This window comes from Rhinoderma darwinii, chromosome 2, assembly GCF_050947455.1.
Source record: "Rhinoderma darwinii isolate aRhiDar2 chromosome 2, aRhiDar2.hap1, whole genome shotgun sequence".
NCBI classification, from domain to species: domain Eukaryota; kingdom Metazoa; phylum Chordata; class Amphibia; order Anura; family Rhinodermatidae; genus Rhinoderma; species Rhinoderma darwinii.
Window position 1 is genome coordinate 166,898,209 of NC_134688.1, and position 22,541 is coordinate 166,920,749.

The following is a 22,541-nucleotide window of genomic DNA, read 5'->3' on the forward strand; positions in this document are numbered from 1 at the left end:
AGTAGGAATCCGCCAATGGTGACACCATTTTGGAAACTGCACCCCTCAAGGAATTAATTTATGGTTGTTGTTACCATTTTGACCGCACAGTTTTTTCACAGCACGTATTTGAATTGGGCTGTGAAATTTAAAAAAAAGAATTTTTTTCCAATAAGATGGCATTTTTGATAAAAATTTCTTATTTTCACAGGGAACAAAATACCTCATTTTGTTGCCCAATTTTTCCTGAGTGCAGCGATACCTCATTTGTGGTGATAAACTGCCGTTTGGGCCCATGGGAAGGCTCAGAAGGGAAGGAGCGCTGTGTGTTCTTTGGAGTCCAGGTTTTGCTGGATTGGTTTTCGGATGCCATGTCGTATTTGCAGAGCCCCAGAGGTATCAAAGCATTGGAAACCCACCAGAAGTGACCCCATTTTGGAAACTACACCCCTCAAGGAATTCATTTATGATAAAGGGATGTATGATACATTTTAAAACACTCTTTCATACAGAGCCCTGTTTTTTTCGGGACACGTGTCACATTGATATATTGTGTCCTCCCTTATCCCTCTCTTATAGAAGACTTTGCACTTCTTTTGACTTTTTCCCTTCTTGCCAATTTGGGGAACTTCTGGAAAGCGTTGCCCTGGTACGATGCGTGTGGCCCCCCACTTCTTGGTCCCTAAGGATTGGGTTCTCGATAACCACCTCTTGAAATTCCAGGAAAGTTCCCGTCTGGCCTGCACATCGATGTAGCACTTACGCATTGTACAATGCCATCTGTATGATGTGCACGGCCAGCTTCTTATACCACACCCTCGATTTCTACATGGCGCTGTAGGGCTTCAGGACTTGATCTGACAAGTCCACCCCTCCCATATACCTATTGTAGTCCAGGATGCAGTCTGGTTTGGGGGTCTCTGTACTGGTACCTCGTACATGGGTACTGGTATGGCCATGTATTGTTGTCAATACAAGGACATCTCTCTTGACCTTGTACTTGACACACAATATGTTGCTGCTAGATTGTGCCCTGCTCTCACCCCTTCTGAGTGTTTGCCCAAGCAGTGTCTTAGGGAGGCGTCTCAGATTTCTTCTAGCAGTGCCGCATGCCACAGTACTTCTGGAAGCGAGGCACTTGAAGAGTGGGACGCTGGTATAAAAATGATTGGGGCGCACACAGTGACCATCGGGACCCAGCCAAGGACTTTTTATGGGTAGGACTATCCTGGCTACTCCTGTATTTCAGGGTATGGTTTAGATCTACTTTTTTCATTATCTGATGCTTTTTTTCTGGACCATTCATGTCCCTTAATAGTATCAATATATGCATTGAGACCAAACTACCATATGTTATACCAGTGTTAGTCCTACTGTAAAACCTATACAATAAGGGCTTAATATATAAATTCTGGCTTTCCTGATTTGTCTCTGTCATCTTTTATTGAGTTTCTCCTGTAATACATACCTTTTTAAATGTTTTGTCATCGTGCATATTTAAATAAAGTTTTGTATTGACATTTTCTGATAATATATTGGCTACAGACTCTGTTTCTTCTATGTCTATATATATATATATATATTATAGAGTTGTCTTACCAATACACTCGGGAGGATGTTCCTTGGAACAATACCTAGCCCAATAATTATTTTTCCTTTGGAGACTATTAGTTATAATAAAAATGATCCAGGTAGAGGTGGTAACCCTGGTCCAGCAGTGGGTGCACCAAATCCCACACAATTTTTGCATTAACTCCCAGTAAGAGGGGGGAAGGTGCATTCTGGGTGCTGAATACTGGTGTCCTTCCCTTCATATATCCTAAATTTGTAGGTATACCCTGATGCATTCTCGCACAGCTTATACAACTTCATGCCATACCTTGCCCTCTTACTCGGCTGGTACTGGCGGAGTTGAAGCCTCCCTTTAAAACGTACCAAGGACACATCAAGAGAAATACAATTCTCGGGCGTGTATGCTTGGGAAAACCGAGCACTGAAATGGTCTAATAGGGGTCTCCGTTTATACAAATGGTCAAAACTGGGGTCATCTCGGGGTGGGCACGGCTCATTATCAGTATAATTTAAGAAGCGAAGTATTGCCTCATTTTTTACTTTTTTTTAGGTTTCAGTTCTGGAGTTGAGGGGCCCATATATTAGAAACCCGTATCAAACACCCCATTTTAGAAACTAGACCCCTCAAAGTATTCACAACAGCATTTAGAAAGTTTATTAACCCTTTAGGTGTTTCACAGGAATTTAAAGCAAAGTAGAAGTGAAATTTACATATTTCTTTTTTTTGTCAGAAAATCCTTATTAGATTTTTGTTCTGTAAAACAGAAGGTTTTACCAGAGAAACGCAACTCCATACTTATTACCCAGATTCTTCAGTTTTGAGAAATATCCGACATGTGGCCCTAGTGCGGTAATGGACTGAAGCACCGGCCTCCGAAGCAAAGGAGCACCTAGAAGATTTTAAGGCCTCCTTTTTATTAAGCACCATGTCCGGTTTGAAGGTCTTGTGGTCCAAAACCAGTGGAAACCCCCCCAAAAGTGACCTTATTTTGGAAACTAGACCCCTTGAGGAATTCATCGTAGTTTTGATGGGGTGCATGCAGATTTTTGATACGCTTTTATTCTATTTTTAAGAGACGTGGTGACTAAAAAAAACAGCATTTCTACTATTGTTTTTTATTCTATTTTTTTTTTTTTTACAGCGTTCACGTACGCTATAAATGACATTCACTTTATTTTGCGGGTGTTTATAGTTTTTTTTTTATGTCTTATGGCGTTTGCACAATAAAATACTTTTTGTAAAAAATAATTTACTTTTTGTGTTGTCATATTCTAAGAGCCATAACTTTTATTTTTTCATCAAGAAAGTCATGTGATGACTTGTTTTTTGCGTAACGAACTGTAGTTTCAATCAGTACCATTTTTCAGTACATGCGGCTTTTTGATCTCTTTTTATTCCATTTTATGAGAGGTGAAGTGACCAAACAATTGTGATTCTGGTACGGTTTATTATTATTTTCTTTTATGGCGTTCACTGGGCGGGATAAATAACAAAAGACTTTTGTAGTTCAGGCCGTTACGGACGCAGCGATACCAATTATGTATAGTTTATTTATTTATATTAATACTAAAAGGACTGATCAGGGAAAAAAGGGGATTTTTACTTTTATTTTCACACAACTTTTTTACTTTGTTCCACTAGGGGACTTGAGGGCAGGAGGCCCTGATCTCATTGTAATACACTACATGCGTAATGCAGTGTATTAGAGCTGTCAGCTACTCGCTGAAAGTAAGCATAGTGGGTCCTGACTTTGTCAGGACTCACTAGGCTTCCGTAGATGGCATAGCCGGACGCCATTGTTAGGCATCCGGTTGCCATAGCTATCATGTAGCGGGCCGTCGATGGTGGTTTAACCCCTAAGAAGCTGCGATCGCTATTGAACGCGGGTTCTAAAGGGTTAATCAGTGGGGACACAGTGATCGGTCCCCGCTATAGGAGCTGCGGCAACTTCTGTACGAGACAGCAGCTGTCACAGCTCCAGTATGTGTCGGGAAGACTGCCGAAATGGCCGTTCCTCCCATGATGTACTACTCAGTCATGGAGCGTGAACGATGTGGTTACCATGACGGAATAGTAAGTCACTGAGCGCAAAGGGGTTAAATTAATGAGGCCTCGTTCACATCAGCGTTGGGGTCCCATTCTGACTATCGGTCGGAGCTTTCCATCAGAACGGGGCCCTGAGCAGACAAACTTAAACCAGAGGTTTCCATTTCCATCACTATGGATTTCAATGGTGACGGATCTGGTGCCCATGGTTTCCGTTTGTCTCGGTTGTGCACCGGACCCGTCGTTTTGCCGGAAAGCAATAGCGTAACTACACTATAAGGGCCTTCATTAGGCCCCCAGGCTGCCATGACAACCATCGACACCCCCGAGTTAGTGTCGTGGGGGGCTGTCAGAGGGGGCAGTCCCCCTCTTTCTAACCGCTTAGAAGCCGCAGTGACTTTTGACCGTGGCATCTAAGGGGTTAAATGAGCGGGATCCCCTCGTTAGGCTGGGTTCACACGAGCATGTTACGTCCGTAATGGACGGAACGTATTTCGGCCGCAAGTCCCGGACCGAACACACTGCAGGGAGCCGGGCTCCTAGCATCATAGTTATGTACGATGCTAGGAGTCCCTGCCTCTCCGTGGAATTACTGTCCCGTACTGAAAACATGATTACAGTACTGGACAGTTGTCCTCACTGTGCTGTGGATCATGCTGGGCTGGAACAATGAGAAGTGTAGGACACTGATTGATCACTGATTGGTCAGCGTCATACACTCCTCTGTACAACACAAAGTTGGTAAAAAAGTAAAAACACGCCCAGCTGTCTATTAAGAAACTCATTAGCATAAATCTAAACTAGCTCATAACTTGCTCAAAAATGATCGTTTTTCAAAATAAAAACCACTGCTGTTATCTACATTACAGCGCCAATCTGATTATGTAGGAGATAGGGCACTTATAATCTGGTGACAGAGCCTCTTTAAGGTGAAACCAATCAATAGATTAAAAAGAAATAAAATTCAATGGTCATACCTCTATACTGGTGTCATCATTCATTAAAAGTTCAACACCTTCTTAGATTGCTTCACTCACATCACCATAGACTAGTAACCACTTCTATCTTAATTTATCCAGTTTAGATCTACCTTTAGTCTGGGTTCCCACCTAGTGTAAACGCTGCAGAATTTCCACAACTGAATTCTGTGCGGAAGTTGCGCAGAATTTATAGCAGCATCAAAGTGAATGAGATTTAGAAAATCTCATGCTGCGGAAAAAAACAAAAACGCAGAACTGTCATGTGGAAAGTGTTTGGCAGTGCGACTTTCAATTCCGCATGTCAATGTATGCTGCGGGTTCTGTGCGGAGATGCTGCATTTTGCCTTTAGACTTCAGATAGGGAGAATATATTCTGCAACAGATTTGTTTTGTTGCTGCTTTTACAGCGGACACGCAGTAAAAACCGCTGGAAATCCACAGGTGCACATATACTTTGCTCTAAATCAATGTTTAACACTAAATCCGCAAGTAAAACCAGTGTTTCTGCAGCAATATGCTCAGGAAACACATACATTTGGTGCAGATTTACCAGTGTTTTTCTAGATTCTGCTATAGATTTTCTGTTGCAGAAAATCTGCAGCATATCCTGTGTTTGGGAACATACCCTTATAGTTCCTATTAGTTTATCATTTGGGTAAAGATGCCGTCTACCAGTCCAGCGTGCAGTGAGCAGAAAGCCCTTAGGAGACTACCTTGTTTGTATGTAATTTCCATAGGCATCTACTGTAGCTCTATGCTAGTCTTTAAAATAGCACCTAGGAAAGTTCCACATTACGGGAGCATGCACACAACAAATTCACATGCATAGACCTTGTAGGGCAGTATACGGAGTCCCTACATTTCCGAATGACAGAGCCACAGACCGGGTGGGCTGCCGTTTGATGCTCCATGAGGCACCGTATTCTCCCCTAGGTGAGAATACCCCCATATTATGGCATGTCTTGGAACACTTGATATTCACCATCTCCAGTGCCAGAGTAAAGTCAGTTTATTTGTACAAGTGCGTAATAGATTTTTTTTATTTTATTTGGTAATTACATTAGAAAAACAGTGAAAAATAAAATGTGCCACTTTGATCCAAGCAAGACAAGGCCAGTCATTTGCCCTAAATCGCTTGCTAAACACTGTCAGCATATGACAGATACACCACAAGAGAAAACATTTCCATTTTTGTAGCGTTTATTAGGATTATAAATTTAAAAATCCAGAGACGTGGAGGCACATAGTTTTAAATCTTCAAATCACTAAAGGGAATAGAAACATCAAAAGAAACTGATGTAAAAGGACCTTTCACCCAGTATAAAAAATAATATTGAACCAGAATTAAAAGGAATACATTATAGAAAACAAATCTCACATTTTCTCGTAACTTGAGTTCAAGAATAAATTCACCCCACCTAGAGTCTAAAAGCAGAATTGTATTTACAGACATTTTATTAAGTTTGGATATCCTTGTTTTACATACAGCTTCTCTCTGCAGACGTTAGAAGTGTCAATCTCAATTACAGCAGTTATTTACATTAGCATACATATTTAAGTTGCTTCTTCAGTTCAAACGTTTCAAAGCAAAGCTTCAGTAAAATAGAAAACATGATTGTTTGAAAACAAATGCTTCATTGGACTGGATTTTGTATTCGGCCTTCCCACAAATAGGTGACAATACTGTAAAGTAAAGAAGTTTATTTCATTCTAACAATCACATTTTCAGCAAATTCTTCACGAAGGTTGGGTTTTCTCAGTCTACTTTAACAACGCTGTAAATCTTCGTCACAAACCAGAAGCAGGCAAAGAAGCCAATTGTTCCTAAAACAGAAATAAATGTAAGAAAAAGTTAACAATTAATGTCATTCAAATACAAATGTCTATCACTATCTCCCTTTTTAATCATACTACCATGTACAGTGAAGGAAATAAGTATTTGATCCCTTGCTGATTTTGTAAGTTTGCCCACTGTCAAAGTCATGAACAGTCTAGAATTTTTAGGCTAGGTTAATTTTACCAGTGAGAAATAGATTATCTAAAAAAAAAAAACAGAAAATCACATAGTCAAAATTATATATATTTATTTGCATTGTGCACAGAGAAATAAGTATTTGATCCCCTACCAACCATTAAGAGTTCAGCCTCCTCCAGACCAGTTACACGCTCCAAATCAACTTGGTGCCTGCATTAAAGACAGCTGTCTTACATGGTCACCTGTATAAAAGACTCCTGTCCACAGACTCAATGAATCAGTCTGACTCTAACCTCTACAACATGGGCAAGACCAAAGAGCTTTCTAAGGATGTCAGGGACAAGATCATAGACCTGCACAAGGCTGGAATGGGCTACAAAACCATAAGTAAGACGCTGGGTGAGAAGGAGACAACTGTTGGTGCAATAGTAAGAAAATGGAAGACATACAAAATGACGGTCAATCGACATCGATCTGGGGCTCCATGCAAAATCTCACCTCGTGGGGTATCCTTGATCCTGAGGAAGGTGAGAGCTCAGCCGAAAACTACACGGGGGGAACTTGTTAATCATCTCAAGGCAGCTGGGACCACAGTCACCAAGAAAACCATTGGTAACACATTACGCCGTAATGGATTAAAATCCAGCAGTGCCCGCAAGGTCCCCCTGCTCAAGAAGGCACATGTACAGGCCCGTCTGAAGTTTGCAAATGAACATCTGGATGATTCTGAGAGTGATTGGGAGAAGGTGCTGTGGTCAGATGAGACTAAAATTGAGCTCTTTGGCATTAACTCAACTCGCCATTGGAGGAAGAGAAATGCTGCCTATGACCGAAAGAACACCGTCCCCACTGTCAAGCATGGAGGTGGAAACATTATGTTTTGGGGGTGTACCGTCAAATCCTGAGTGACAACCTCCTTCCCTCCACCAGGACATTAAAAATGGCTCGTGGCTGGGTCTTCCAGCACGACAATGACCCGAAACATACAGCCAAGGCAACAAAGGAGTGGCTCAAAAGGAAGCACATTAAGGTCATGGAGTGGCCTAGCCAGTCTCCAGACCTTAATCCCATCGAAAACTTATGGAGGGAGCTGAAGATCCGACTTGCCAAGCGACAGCCTCGAAATCTTAATGATTTACATATGATCTGCAAAGAGGAGTGGGCCAAAATGCCATCTAACATATGTGCAAACCTCATCATCAACTACAAAAAACATCTGACTGCTGTGCTTGCCAACAAGGGTTTTGCCACCAAGTATTAAGTCTTGTTTGCCAAAGGGATCAAATACTTATTTCTCTGTGCACAATGCAAATAAATATATAATTTTGACAATGTGATTTTCAGGTTTTTTTTTAAAATATAATCTCTCTCTCACTGGTAAAATTAACCTAGCCTAAAAATTCTAGACTGTTCATGTCTTTGACAGTGGGCAAACTTACAAAATCAGCAAGGGATCAAATACTTATTTCCTTCACTGTATGCATAACCCTGTCCATGGATGTTCAACAGCCTGACCTCTGCACGAGAGGGGTTTTCCGCTCTTTAAAGAGGCTCTGTCACCAGATTTTGCAACCCCTATCTGCTATTGCAGCAGATAGGCGCTGCAATGTAGATTACAGTAACGTTTTTATTTTTAAAAGTTATGACCATTTTTTTATTTATGCAAATGAGGCTTGCTAAAGTCCAACTGGGCGTGTTTAAAGTAAAAGTCCAACTGGGCGTGTATTATGTGCGTTACATCTGGGCGTGTTTACTTCTTTTACTAGCTGGGCGTTCTGACGAGAAGTATCATCCACTTCTCTTCAGAACGCCCAGCTTCTGGCAGTGCAGACACTGCGTGTTCGAGAGATCACGCTGTGTCGTCACTCACTTCCTGCCCCTGGTCCTGCATCGTGTCGGACGAGCGAGGACACATCGGCACCAGAGGCTACAGTTGATTCTGCAGCAGCATCGGCGTTTGCAGGTAAGTCGATGTAGCTACTTACCTGGAAACGCTGATGCTGCTGCAGAATCAACTGTAGCCTCTGGTGCCGATGTGGCCGACACGATGCAGGACCTGGGGCAGGAAGTGAGTGACGTCACAGCGTGATCTCTCGAGAACACGCTGTGTCTGCACTGCCAGAAGCTGGGTGTTAACGAACAGAAGTGGATGATGCTGATTCGTCAGCATCATACACTCCCATTCACAACGCCCAGCTAGTAAAAGAAGTAAAAACGCCCCGATGTACACACACATAATACACGCCCAGTTGGACTTTTGCAAGCCTCATTTGCATAAATACAAAAATGGTCATAACTTTGCCAAAAATGCTAGTTTTTTAAAAATAAAAACGTTACTGTAATCTACATTGCAGCGCCTATCTGCTGCAATAGCAGACAGGGGTTGCAAAATCTGGTGACAAGAGCCTCTTTAATCTTACATTTACACCATCTGCATACACTTCCTAGACACTTCCTAATCTACTGTGGTGGAGATGCCTCTGTAAGCCAGTCTTCTGACTAGGCTGCTTGTGTTTGTCTCCTGCTTGTGTGACATTTGTGACCCCCCCCCCAGAATACCAGATGTCACGTCACAGGACATATCTGCACTGCTCCACTCTCTCCCTCTGTCTCTGTGGAATCATGTTTCTCATGCTGAGCAGCATATCATATAGAGTCTAGCTGTCTGCTACTGTGTGTTGCTGTCTGCTACGGTCTCAGTAGCAGACAGCAAGTAATTACAGCACTACCTTACACCTTGTAATAGAGTGGCATACAAGCAGCTATAAATATAGGCAAGGTCTGTGAGAAGGGAGAGAGAGAGAAATCATGGGAACAGAGGTGCGCTACAAAGCTGGATAAGGGGAAAAAAAAAAAAAAAAAAATTAAAAACTTTTAAGCTGTATTCAGACATGTTTTCTAAGCTTAATAAAATATACAGAAAAAGTACACCTTGAATTACAGAGCTAGGAGCAGAGGCATTACTATAGGGGGTGCAGAGGTTTGCAATCACAGCCAGGCCCTAAAAGGTCTTTCTGCTCCACATCAGGAAACCTCTGGTTTGAAACTTACATAGCCGAAAGCTAATTAAAAACTAAGATTATGCGCATTGTAACCAATAAGATTTACTTTGTTTGCTTCCCACGTTTCGATTTAAAAAAAAAAAAAAAAAAAAAAAGAAAGGTAATAGAATCTTAATGGTCGGCATGGAAAATACAACTATTTTTCCTTAGACTCTTAATACGAATATTGTAAAGTAAAAAAAACAAGTTATACAGCTCTGAGACTTTGTTCATGACTGCTACCATTTCCTTTAGAAAGATACGTGGCTTGACTTCATAGACATAGTCTCAACAACAAATATCAAGACATTGGTTTTTTTTGTCAGGGGGGGGGGGGGGAGATAATTGGCAACAGTAGGAGAAATAGCACTTATTTCCATCTGTTCTGTAACTAGTTCAAACAATGAACTTTATCCCACAATTTAACAGCCTAATTCTCCCACATACAGTAGTCAAGCATTTTACATATGGCCTCTATTTTACACAGGATCTACCCCCATGTAGTAAGCCGCATTTAAGCTCAACCTATAGGAAGAAAAACAAATTTAAAAAAAAAGTCTCTTCCACCGATTTGAATATAAAATATATAATTTTTATTAATATGCCAACCAAAATACATACACACTAATATATATGCAGATGTGTGTGTGCAGATGTGCGCACGAAGAAAGATAGATAGAAGATAGATGGATAGAAGATGGATAGATAGAGAGATAGTGATGGTTTCATCTCTCGATCTATCTCTCTGAGTGTGGAGACTTCACACTAGACCGCAAGAAACTTGGATTGATGCCTCTCCACTCTTCCTCCAGACTGTGGGACCATGATTTCCCAATGAAATGCAAAATTTACTTTTATCTGAAAACAGGACTTTGGACCACTGAGCAACAGTGTTGGTCCTCGGTGTTAGACAGCTGCATTGACTCTGGACTTGATATACCAGGAAACTTTAGAGCATTTCATGCTTTCCTCTGCTGACAAGCTTTACGGAGATATAAAAGAGTATCCGGCACACCAATTTTGAAACAAAGGTATTTTTATTTTGCTTTTAATGCCCAGTGGCAGAGTGCAACGTTTCGGTGTAAGTGACCTTCATCAGGCACTGAGCCGTGCTGGAAACTGCATAGACGAGCGCTAGTGGTGCTGATAGCGGCTGACCGCTGTATCATGGCGCCATGGGCTTATTTAATATTCTAATTTTGAGACACTAAATTTTGGGTTTTCATTAACGGTTACCATAATCATCAACATTAAAAGAAAAAAATGCTGGAAATAGATCACTCTGTGTGTAATGAATCTATATAATATACGAGTTTCACTTTTTGAATTGAATTACTGAAATAAATTAACTTTTTGATGATATTCTAATTCATGGAGAAGGACATATACACACACATATAAACAGACCGTGTACGTATCTTACCCATAAGTGTCTAGGGAATGAAAAGCACTTTCTGGCGACCCTTAATGCTGTGTGGCCAGGCAGTTTTTCCCAGTGTCTAGACACTCATGGGTAAATGTTACATCAGACACTGGCTTTTCTTGTCAAATGGTATTCTTTAAGTGCTGGAGACAATTACGATTTAATTCCCATTTACGCCTACCTGGCTTCTATTCGCTGCGTGGTATTCAGCCTATCACATTTGTGGTTCTCTAATATATAACAAAATGTATATATTTATAAATAAAATTGATATATTTTAGATTTAAAAAAAAAAAAAAAAACGGTAGAAGAGACTTTTGCGTTTATATATTGTGAGTTTCTATTACTTACTACGTGTGCAGCTTTGGGCTGTATGGGCCCACCCCCTAGATTATTAGAGCTCTAGCAACAAGTGATCTTTTTCCATGATGGGGCATGAGGCTTTAGTTGTCCTCTTTAAATGCACAACCTATATACTCAAGTCTAACACAGGACTCTATGAAGTTAATAATGCCAGAAAACACTAGCTCTGTATACTTAATTGCATAAAACAATAACTTACCAGTGAAAAGGAAGAAGATCAAAACCATAATCATAGTGTAGCCAAAATACAAGAAAGTGCTAGCTGTCCCCGTAATTTGCAATTTGGAGTAAAAGTAATGAATTGCATATATAAGAAAATAAACTGCAGTAAAGCCACTTGTGAGAAATGAACGCCACTGCCAATGATAGTCCTAGGTGAGAAAAAGAAATAAGAACATTTTTAAACTTGTCAATTCATTTACCATTCACAGCAGACCATCACTCAAGACTTTCCATTGAGCCCATACACCGATTGCTCGGCTTTCCGAGAAAAGCCCATCGGAAACTAAGCAGCTCAGTGCGAACCAGAGTGCTTCTGCCGCTTCATTTTAGCAATCAGTGGGGGTCTCAGTGCTCAGTCCCCCACCGATCAAAACTTCTGACATGGGACTATGACATGCCAGAAGTTCTTTGGTATACGATTTGAATATTGGTTTTACATGTTAAAGGCTAACTAAACATTCAAAGTTGTCGAATACCTGTGACTTCCCAGTTTGGCCTAGCGCATGATGGGGTTTTTAGTACTGTAGTGTCTCCTTCTCGGGCATGAGCTCCCCTCCTCAGGCCCCGGGCTCCCCTCTCCTCCTCCTCCTCCTCAGGCCCCGGGCATGGGCTCCCCTCTCCTCCTCCTCCTCAGGCCCCGGGCATGGGCTCCCCTCTCCTCCTCCTCCTCAGGCCCCGGGCATGGGCTCCCCTCTCCTCCTCAGGCCCCGGGCATGGGCTCCCCTCTCCTCCTCAGGCCCCGGGCATGGGCTCCCCTCTCCTCCTCAGGCCCCGGGCATGGGCTCCCCTCTCCTCCTCCTCCTCAGGCCCCGGGCATGGGCTCCCCTCTCCTCCTCCTCCTCAGGCCCCGGGCATGGGCTCCCCTCTCCTCCTCCTCCTCAGGCCCCGGGCATGGGCTCCCCTCTCCTCCTCCTCCTCAGGCCCCGGGCATGGGCTCCCCTCTCCTCCTCCTCCTCAGGCCCCGGGCATGGGCTCCCCTCTCCTCCTCCTCCTCAGGCCCCGGGCATGGGCTCCCCTCTCCTCCTCCTCCTCAGGCCCCGGGCATGGGCTCCCCTCTCCTCCTCCTCCTCAGGCCCCGGGCATGGGCTCCCCTCTCCTCCTCCTCCTCAGGCCCCGGGCATGGGCTCCCCTCTCCTCCTCCTCCTCAGGCCCCGGGCATGGGCTCCCCTCTCCTCCTCCTCCTCAGGCCCCGGGCATGGGCTCCCCTCTCCTCCTCCTCCTCAGGCCCCGGGCATGGGCTCCCCTCTCCTCCTCCTCCTCAGGCCCCGGGCATGGGCTCCCCTCTCCTCCTCCTCCTCAGGCCCCGGGCATGGGCTCCCCTCTCCTCCTCCTCCTCAGGCCCCGGGCATGGGCTCCCCTCTCCTCCTCCTCCTCAGGCCCCGGGCATGGGCTCCCCTCTCCTCCTCCTCCTCAGGCCCCGGGCATGGGCTCCCCTCTCCTCCTCCTCAGGCCCCGGGCATGGGCTCCCCTCTCCTCCTCCTCAGGCCCCGGGCATGGGCTCCCCTCTCCTCCTCCTCAGGCCCCGGGCATGGGCTCCCCTCTCCTCCTCCTCAGGCCCCGGGCATGGGCTCCCCTCTCCTCCTCCTCAGGCCCCGGGCATGGGCTCCCCTCTCCTCCTCCTCAGGCCCCGGGCATGGGCTCCCCTCTCCTCCTCCTCAGGCCCCGGGCATGGGCTCCCCTCGTTTACCTCCAGATGATTGCCCCTCTCTCAACAGCACAGTTTGGTAACTCCCCTCCTCTTGCTCCTCTCCTGATAGTCAGTAATTGGCATTCATTCAAGGGATACATCAGTGTTGAGAAAGGAGGCAGCAAGAGGAGATTTTCAAAGCTTTGCAGGTCCCTCCCCCTTCTCTTCTCTGGGTCCGGTCCTCTGCCTCGTTTCACGCTGCTTTGTCCCATGAGATTAAATGTAGGGAAAATGCAAATACAGATGTAGCCGTCTTTACCTTGACTTAACGCATTAAATAAACAGTGGCTAGATCACTTATCTTGACTTTTTCAATAACATTTTAATGGCTTTTGTGTTGTGATATCACGCTGCAGCAAGTTATCAGAATCAAGTTAAAGATGGCTACATCCGTAATTGATGCATGTGGTCTTTACAAATAGGCCCCAGAAAAAAAAAAAAAATTGTGTTCAAAAAGGGTGGTCACCGGTCAGATTGAGGTTTTTTTTCAAGAGGGCCACTGAACATAGACAGAGGTGGTATTTTGGGGAGGTTTCACTGTACAATCTTTTACAAAAGAGCAGCCCTATAGCCACTGTTTTTAATTAGTCTACTGTGAAGCTGACCAAACATGTATCAACAAATGACAATTCATCTCTATTTTTAAATTGCATAATGCAAATGTCTGCCAGAGCAATCCAGTTGCATGAGAAAATCACAAATTCATCAGACCGGTGTTAATATGAATAGAGGAATAACCTTTAAAAAAGGGACACTCCATCCAAAACTAAACATTCCCATGTGTATTTTTCTTGCTGCTTCTATTTCTATATATCAGACTGGGGTGGTTGCTTAGCGTGAGTGTGAATCTGGCTCGGTGACACGCTTTCTCTACTTCAGTCTATGGAGATCTGTGTGTCACCCATCACAGGCTTCAGCAGTTCCTGTACCACACTAGTTTTGCACAGGGCGGAGAGAAACTTCTATCAGTTGCCACTGATACTTAGACAGGATCCTGTCACACAGGGATAATGTAGAAGGATATAGTGCAACCTCCTTGTCTGTATACTTATGGTTTCGCAGATTTAAGAGAATATAGAGAGAGTGATAATCAATGTCCCCAGAATGCAGAAATGGTATGGTCTTTAGCTAGTCATGTGATGTTGTGGTGAATCATGGGATTGATAGCAAAGCAGAGTGGAAGAGAAAGCTGGGGAATCAAGATGGAGGCTTTTTTTTTTTTTTTTTAAAGCACAGACAAGTCTGCAGTTCAAAGAGTCAGTACAGAATGCATAAAAGTGTAGCGTGTGGTATATTAGATGGAGAATGCAAACATGGAAAGTTGTGTTTCCACTGAAGGTAGTCTTTAAGATCAGTTATTGCTTGTACAGGGTCTTGCAGAGATTTCTTAAAAGGTGTTGTCTCATGGGCCAATGTAACTAAACTAAAGGCCCTTTTACATGGGTTGTACAAACGCTCATTCATCGGATCTCTTATTCAGGCAAAAAAAAATGGTCACTAGTCGGCAGCACATCGCCCTGTGTAAGCAATGTAAGGGGACGAACATTCGTACGTAGGAGCATTTGTCCCCATACAATAACGATCATTGGTCCTTGTAAATGGAGCTAACAAGCGCCAATTAATGAGCTTTATCGATCGATATTTGTTTATCCGAGCCAGTGTGAAGAGTATCTGATGTTCTGGCTGGCCACGTATTACATGTACAGCCATTCGTCTGAAAAGGCCACTATTTAATGCTACATTTCACTTGCAGCAGCCATTGCCACCAAAATATCGCCTGGGGAAGCAGAGGTCAGCCCCATAACAACTGATCGCCAGTTGTTCCTTAAGCCAGACCCACGCTCATAATTAGACTGGCTTTGACTGCAAAAGGGTTTGTCTTCATGAGACAACCCCTGTAAGAGCCAATGATATACCAGAGTCAAAAATATGCAAGCAATTGTCAACTATACAACATTGAACACGGATTAGAACTGTAAAATCCTACCTCTGCACACAGGTGAAAATAGCAGAGTAATATTGTTGCTTCTGAGCATGTAATAACTAAAATAATGAATACGAGAAACAGGAACCCAAACATGTAATACATCTGATGGGACCTAAAATAAAAAAAAAGGAAACGTTTTAGACAATATAGTAAAAGCATGGAACAAGACATGACGTCATTTTAAACGAATAAGAATAATGTAGACATTCTGCAGTGCATGCTTTTTTTGCTCGTAAGCTATGGGTGCAGGAGCACTAGATCTCCACCCTTTAGCACTATTAAAAAAAAAAAAGAAAAAAAGAATAAGGTGTTATAGAAGTTAACAAAACCCTCATTCATTTAAGTCTACACATTCTTCCTTCCTGTCCATTTGACCAAGAAAGCTCTATTTAGTTGTACACATCGCACTCCTAATAGGGAGAATTCTACATTCATAGATGTACCAAGTCTTGATTGTTAAACGCACGAGCAATCTAAATAACTAGAGAAGCTACAGGCTTTTTATAAGGATCATAAAAATTGGAACTCAAGTAACTGCCATCAACCTGAAAAGAAAATTACAGCATAAACCAATTTCACCGCGGGTGGCTGGGAGTTAAATGACCTTGCAATGCTTAATTCATGGTTCCCAAGTAATGTCGCTCAATTCCACTCTACGTAGACGACAGTTCTCCGATCTTAACTAATTCACAGCCCAATGAAATCAACCAATAGTTCTCCTCAGTCAGAGTGAAATAGAAATGGGCACAACGTAAGAGGAGAGGCCCTGTGAGGATTGTGAAAACAGCTAAAAGGACTTGGCTGTGAAATACATAAAAAAATAAAAATATCAGCTCACCAAATACTATTAAGAATGAAAAACAGTTGAATGAAGATGCACCCGAAGGGCAAAATTCCACCCATAATGATACCAGGTAATGGCTTTGTGTAAAAGGACTGCTCAGGAATCTGACGAGGGATCTGATTGGTGCGGACCGGGTGTTCAATAGCCTAATAAGGAAAGAAGAGAAAGCAAATGCATTATTACAGGGCCATTTATTTAATCGCTGTCTTCCACTACCATCCTATTTTCAAGCTTTTCCTCTGGTGTTCCTGCTGACTAATGGTGGCAAATAACTACTGCAGACATCAAACAGCAGTTCCAACATGAAAAACGGAACCCATCAAAGCCTGTAGCTAAAAATCCTTCTGCACTAAGGTGGCAGACCTGGTACCCACATGCGGATTACAAACGAATGCATTAAAACAAACATCTCACTCAACCATTTGGTAAGTAAGGGTTAAATCCGAATGTGTACCAGAAAGAACAAAGTCACCTTTTACCTGTTTAAGAGCAAGTTCTTAGGAGGGGAGAAAGGTTTAGCAGTACACAAATATTAACACATACATTAGATGTTGCTATAAATGCATTTAAAATTCTCTTCATAACGGAGAAAATCTTGTCCAAACACTTATCTATAAACAAGCTTCAGTTTATGATTAGATATGATAAAATCTGTTGGTCCTGCTAGTGGAATAGGCACAATTTTGCTGTCATTTATTCCTCAATCACCTCGTCCACACAATCTGAGGCATCCTGCTGTCAGCGAGGGCAAAAAACCGAATCCATCTTTATTACAGAAAATAGATTCCCTGCTTTAGGATGCGGAGCGTGTGCTACAACCGAGAGCTCTTATGCCTTGTCCTACACAAAGGTTTTGCAGTTTTATTTCTGTAATAATTTGAAGTTGAGATGACATATGTGTCAATATAAGCAGGGATCAGATTTTTACATTAACAGTTCCCCTTTGCAATGCCCATCCAACTGTATACATTACCAGAAGAGATGATTGGTAATGCTATGGTTGTGTAGGTTGCTAAAAACAGAATGAAATGCTCCGGAGCAACATGTGGCTCATGACCCCCGCTGTGTGGCTCAACATAGGAGCTCTGAGTTTAGACCATATGTACTTGCTACAATATGACATCCACAAAATTACAGACATATCCTATACTCCGAACAGCGCCAATTTGAGTAGTAATATACCAGTTTAAACTGAAATACAATAATGACATTTACATTTTCAGATTAATGTTTCTCCACGTATAATAAGTTAACGTATTTTGTACTTAAAGCGGTTATCCGGGGACCAAAAAATGCATTGCATTAATATATTTATGTGAAACTAAGTAACTTACTAATATATTTAAATTTACAATTCTGTACTAAATGGTGCAGTTCAAACCTTGTGAATGGTTTCCGGAAGTGCTGGAGCTTTCCTAATAACGATCATGACGCTCAGACACGGCCCCACGTGACTGAGCTCTTGCTTCATGAACATGACCGAGTGGGCTGTCACATTGCCTATTGCTTGAGTCCTGAGAAAAGCATCAACTGGCGCTTTGCTCGAGACTCCAGCACCCCACACATCCATATTTGGTCAATTAAGGGGTTTCCTATCGCTGGAGTCCCCGAGCAGAGCATCAGCTGATGCATTGCCTGGGGACTGCAGCACTTCTGCCAACGTCACTGTCACATATATGGGCAGAGACGTCAGCAACAGTACCGGAGTCCCGAGCAAAGCGCCAGCTGATGCTCTGCTCAGGACTCAAGCAATAGGCAATGTGACAGCCCACTCGGTCACGTTCACGAACAGCACATGAAGCAAGAGCTCAGTCACGTGGGGCCGTGTCGGAGCGTCATTATTAGAAAAGCTCCAGCACTTCCTGAATAATTCATGAGGTTTGAACAGCACCATTTAGTACAGAATTTTAAATTAAAGTATATTAGTAAATTACTTAGTTTCACATAAATATATTATTGCAACGCAATTTTTTTTGTCCCTGGATAACCCCTTTAAGGCGGGGCTCATTGAAGTCAATGTGTGCACGGTCCGTGACCTGCGGATGACACTTCGTGGCCGTCCGTGCCAAAATCACAGGCCGTACACACGGCTACGGTAGTGTGCATGAGGCCTTAAAGGTGTCTCCCGACCATCACTCAAAGTTTATAAAAAGGTTGGGGACCTCTGGTCTAGACTAATGGAAATGTGTAATTCTGGTCTTAACACAGAATCTTAGCTGGTGACAGGTTCCCTTTAAGGCTGAGTTCACACAGTTTTCTGCAGGAGGAAAATTGTGCCTCAAAATTCCGTTTGGAATATTGAGGCAGATTTTAATCTGCCTGCACGCGGTTTGCCGCGATTTTCGCTCACACAAAACGCCACAAAATACGCTTTCTCTGCCTCTAATTGAGGTCAATGGGAGGTCAGAGGCGTAAACGCCCGAAGATTGGGCATGATGCTTTTTACCGCGAGCGTTTAAAAAACGCATCCGCCTCCCATTGAACTCAATAGGAGGCATTTGTCCATTTTTTGGCACAGTTTCCATGTAAAAAAAACTCAGTGTGAACAGGGCCTATGGATGCTTTCATACTGCTTTTGCGGTGTTCGTTTACCAAATCTGCCAGGAAAGCTAAATATATGGATATTTTTTTTATTTATATTATATAGAGGCTTCCTGGAGAGCACATTAATGTGCCAAGAGGGCCCCTTCCCCAATATACTGCTGAGGAGAAACTAGACAGGACATAAGATGGTTAAGGGTATGTGCACACGGCAGCCTCCGTTACGTCTGAAATTACGGAGCTGTTTTCAGGAGAAAATAGCTCCGTGATTTCAGACGTAATTGTTCGTCCTCGCATTTTGCGAGGTGTCATTGACGGCCATAATTTAGAGCTGTTCTTCATTGAATTCAATGAAAAACGGCTCAAATTACGTCCAAAGAAGTGTCCTGCACTTCTTTGAGGAGGCTGTCATTTTACAAGTCGTCGTTTGACAGCTGTCAAACGACGACGCGTAAATTATAGGTCGTCGGCACAGTACGTCGGCAAACCCATTCAAATGAATGGGCAGATGTTTGCCGACGTATTGTAGCCGTATTTTCAGGCGTAAATCGAGGCATAATACGACTCGTTTACGTCTGAAAATAGGTCGTGTGAACCCAGCCTAAGAGAACGGTCGTGTTTATTGTAGGTACTAGAGGCTTGTGCTGCGACACAAGGTCAGCATGCAAGTAACTCGATTTCATGATACTCTAGTAAAATAGGAGGTGTGAATAGCAAATTAAAACAAATTTGTTTAATGCCCAAGCCCTAGGTGTCGCTATATGAGAACCAGAAAAACAATGTTAAAACTTTTTTTTACTGTTTTTACTATTATAATAATGCTATAGTGCTATAATATAGTGTATGATCCCGAAGGCCAAAAATTCCCTTAGGGTAAGTTCACACAGAGTTTTTTGACACTAAAAACCACGTCGGAAAACGCGACAAAAAACGGCCGAAAATGCCTCCCATTGATGTCAACAAGAGGCGGAGGCGTTTTTTTCTCGTGGGAGAAAGAAGTGACATGCCCCATCTTCGGGCGTTTACGTCTTTGACCTCTTATTGACATCAATGGGAGGCAGAGAAAGCGTATTTCACGTAGTCTTTTGCCCGCGGCGTTCAATGGCCGCAGGTGAAAAATGCAGCAAAAATCGGCGTGCAGGAAGAGCAAAATCTGCCTCAAAATTCCAAACAGAGTTTTGAGGCAGATTTTCTGCCTGCAAAAAAACACACTGTGTGAACCTTCCCTTAGACCTGAAGCGGTTAGTAGGAGCAGTTTTTGGAACACGTAAGATTGTCTGCGTGTTTAGAAACCTGAATGTCAAATCAAAATACTTACATTCTTTTTAAATCCAAAATAAGCTCCAATGAAAGTGAGAGGGACAGAAATGCAAAACCACAATGCCAGGATTGCTACAAGGGTACCAAATGGAATTGCTGCAGAGGATCCTTCTCCCCATAGAATTAAGTTCATCAAAAAGAAATCAGCAAATACAATCCTAAGGGGTAAAAACGAAAACATACATATATTTCTTGGTATCATGCAGTTTGTGAAGTAGGAATATTCTTATTTCAAACGCTTCGATCAGTTTAATAGCTACTTAACAAAACAGAAATGATAACAGCAGGTAATAAGGCTCTGTTCACACTTGCATTATGCGGTCCGTTTTTACAGGAGCCATGACAGATCTCAGGGATCTGTTATGACTGAGCCAATAAAAGTCAATAGAGGAAAAAACCTGATGAGTTATGTTTCCGTCGGGTATCAGGTTTTTTTTATTATGAGAACAGACGTACATGGTCATTGCAACGGCTCTGTTTACACCTCTGTTGGGGTGGGAACACACAACCTATACACTTGGGATTTTCTGCAAACAGTAGAAGCAGTGTGGATGAGATTTGAACAAATGTCGTTATCCACCCACAACTTTAAGAACAGTTCATAAATTGACCCTCGGTGTGTTTGTTTTTTTTTTTCAAAGGAGCGCTCCGGTGAATTTGAAACAAAAATTGCGCTTTTTTTTCCATTTTGTAGCGGAATTGCAGCATTTTCACCGCAAATGTCACAACACATGGCTCTGTTGTGGGTTTTACCTCCCCATTGAACTTAATAGAGAAAACCTGCGACACAAGAGCAGAGATTCCACAGCATAAATTCACATGATGCGGCTGAAAGAACACTCCAGTGAATTATTTTTGATCGTAGCCCGTTTGAAAAAAGCACTCGGTAAAGGGTATGGCAGGTCATCCTCTTACCGGGCGACCTATTGCCTTACTATATGCTCAGTTCCCGGACCAACCTTATTTCACATGACTGCCTGATTCCGGGAACGGAGCATATAGTCTGGCAACAAATTCCCCGGTAAGAAGACGACCTGCCCTACCTTTTACCAAGTGTACTTTCCAAACGGGGGCCACGATATAAAAAAAAAAAAAAAAAAAAAAGATTCACCGGAGCACTCCTTTGAAAAAAAACACACCGAGGGTCCATTTATGAACCGTTCTTAAAGCTGTGGGTGGATAACGACATTTGTTCAGATCTCATCCACACTGCTTCTACTGTTACGGAAAATCCCAAGTGTGTAGGTTGTGTGTGTTCCCACCCAAACCGAGCAGTTGCAATGCCCATTTACATCTGTACTCCTAAGAGAGGCAATGGCAGGAATGGTTCTAATTGCTCCTCATCACTTACATGTGCCATTTATTCACTACCCTCCTGCTTAAGGATAGGAAAATCCTTTATACACAGATTGGAATACAGACCCCCATCCTCCAATTAGGACATTCATCTTAAAATCGCTTTAGAATATTGGTTATCTTCTCACGCCTTAATCCAGACACCACACTTTCTACTCACGAACGCGGATTATGGTAACCATTTCATTTTTAATTCTTATTTGTTATTATGATAATGATTTATTGACAACTTTCTTTTCAGTGATTTAGGAGATTGTCCTACTTAATCTGATGAACTACATAGGGGAATCACAATGTGAATTACAATAGCTTTACAAGATACTTTACCCAGGACAGAGAAACGAGGTCAGCAATACGTTTGTTTTCCATTTTTCCCCACCAAATGCTAAATTAAGGAGAGAGAGAGAGAGAGAGAGAGAGACTTGTTAGCCAAGCACAGAGCAGAATAAGTCCAGTAACTAGAAATGTGGGGTATGAGGTACATAACGATTTTAGAACGAGAGGCTACTTTACACAAGACATACTTCTGGAGCTTCGGCTTTTTTGCTTGCCTTTGCACTTCTAGTCCTGTGTATATGACTTCTTGTGCTTGCACTATAAACACCAGTACTCCATAAACATGTGAAAGTAACTCCTCCTGCATACAGGGAGCTCTACCTTTCTAGAAAGGGCACATATTCAGGTCTTAAACGTACAGTTCATGTCGTTTTATTTGTCCACTTACATTTGTAGAATCGGGACGCTACATAGCCAGCTGGAGTACCAAGCAACACCCACAGGACAACAGCACATGTCATCAGGGCACCTCTGTTAGCAGGAGACAAAAATCCCAGGCACGCAAAAACTGAAACAGAGAAGAAAGAATTATTTTTAAATATTACGAAGGCTCAGTTCACACTTCTATTGAGAGCCTACATCGGCGGTTCAGTCGGCCTTTATGATATTTTTAACAGCAATAATAGAGTCTGTAATGCTATTCATGCCACTAAGAATACCAGAATCCTGATTGACTACATTCGGGGAAAGCAGGTTAATACATAATCTAAGGACATTATATAATGGAGGCAAAAGTGATGACCTATTTGCACGCACATTCTGTAAAAGTATATTAGGAGGTACACCTCTATAAAATGTTATCTGGGCAAGCACTGTACAGACGCGATCTCTCTAAACAATAATTTCCCTTTCAACATAACACACATTG

At 42.7% G+C, this 22,541-nt stretch overlaps 1 protein-coding gene across 1 annotated transcript in view; it reads right to left on the reverse strand.

The window, feature by feature from the left end:
• Nucleotides 1-6,015: 6,015 nt before the first annotated feature.
• The window catches only part of TM9SF2 (transmembrane 9 superfamily member 2), a 41,286-nt gene continuing 24,760 nt past the window's right edge, over nucleotides 6,016-22,541 (reverse strand). Inside the window, exons 11-17 of the mRNA XM_075852455.1 lie at nucleotides 22,062-22,181; nucleotides 21,665-21,722; nucleotides 19,980-20,139; nucleotides 16,115-16,266; nucleotides 15,277-15,388; nucleotides 11,580-11,751; nucleotides 6,016-6,402 (exon numbers count right to left, since the gene is read on the reverse strand). Coding sequence (XP_075708570.1) covers nucleotides 6,335-6,402; nucleotides 11,580-11,751; nucleotides 15,277-15,388; nucleotides 16,115-16,266; nucleotides 19,980-20,139; nucleotides 21,665-21,722; nucleotides 22,062-22,181 — 842 coding nt within the window. The 3' untranslated portion in view covers nucleotides 6,016-6,334. The remainder of the gene's footprint in view (nucleotides 6,403-11,579; nucleotides 11,752-15,276; nucleotides 15,389-16,114; nucleotides 16,267-19,979; nucleotides 20,140-21,664; nucleotides 21,723-22,061; nucleotides 22,182-22,541) is intronic.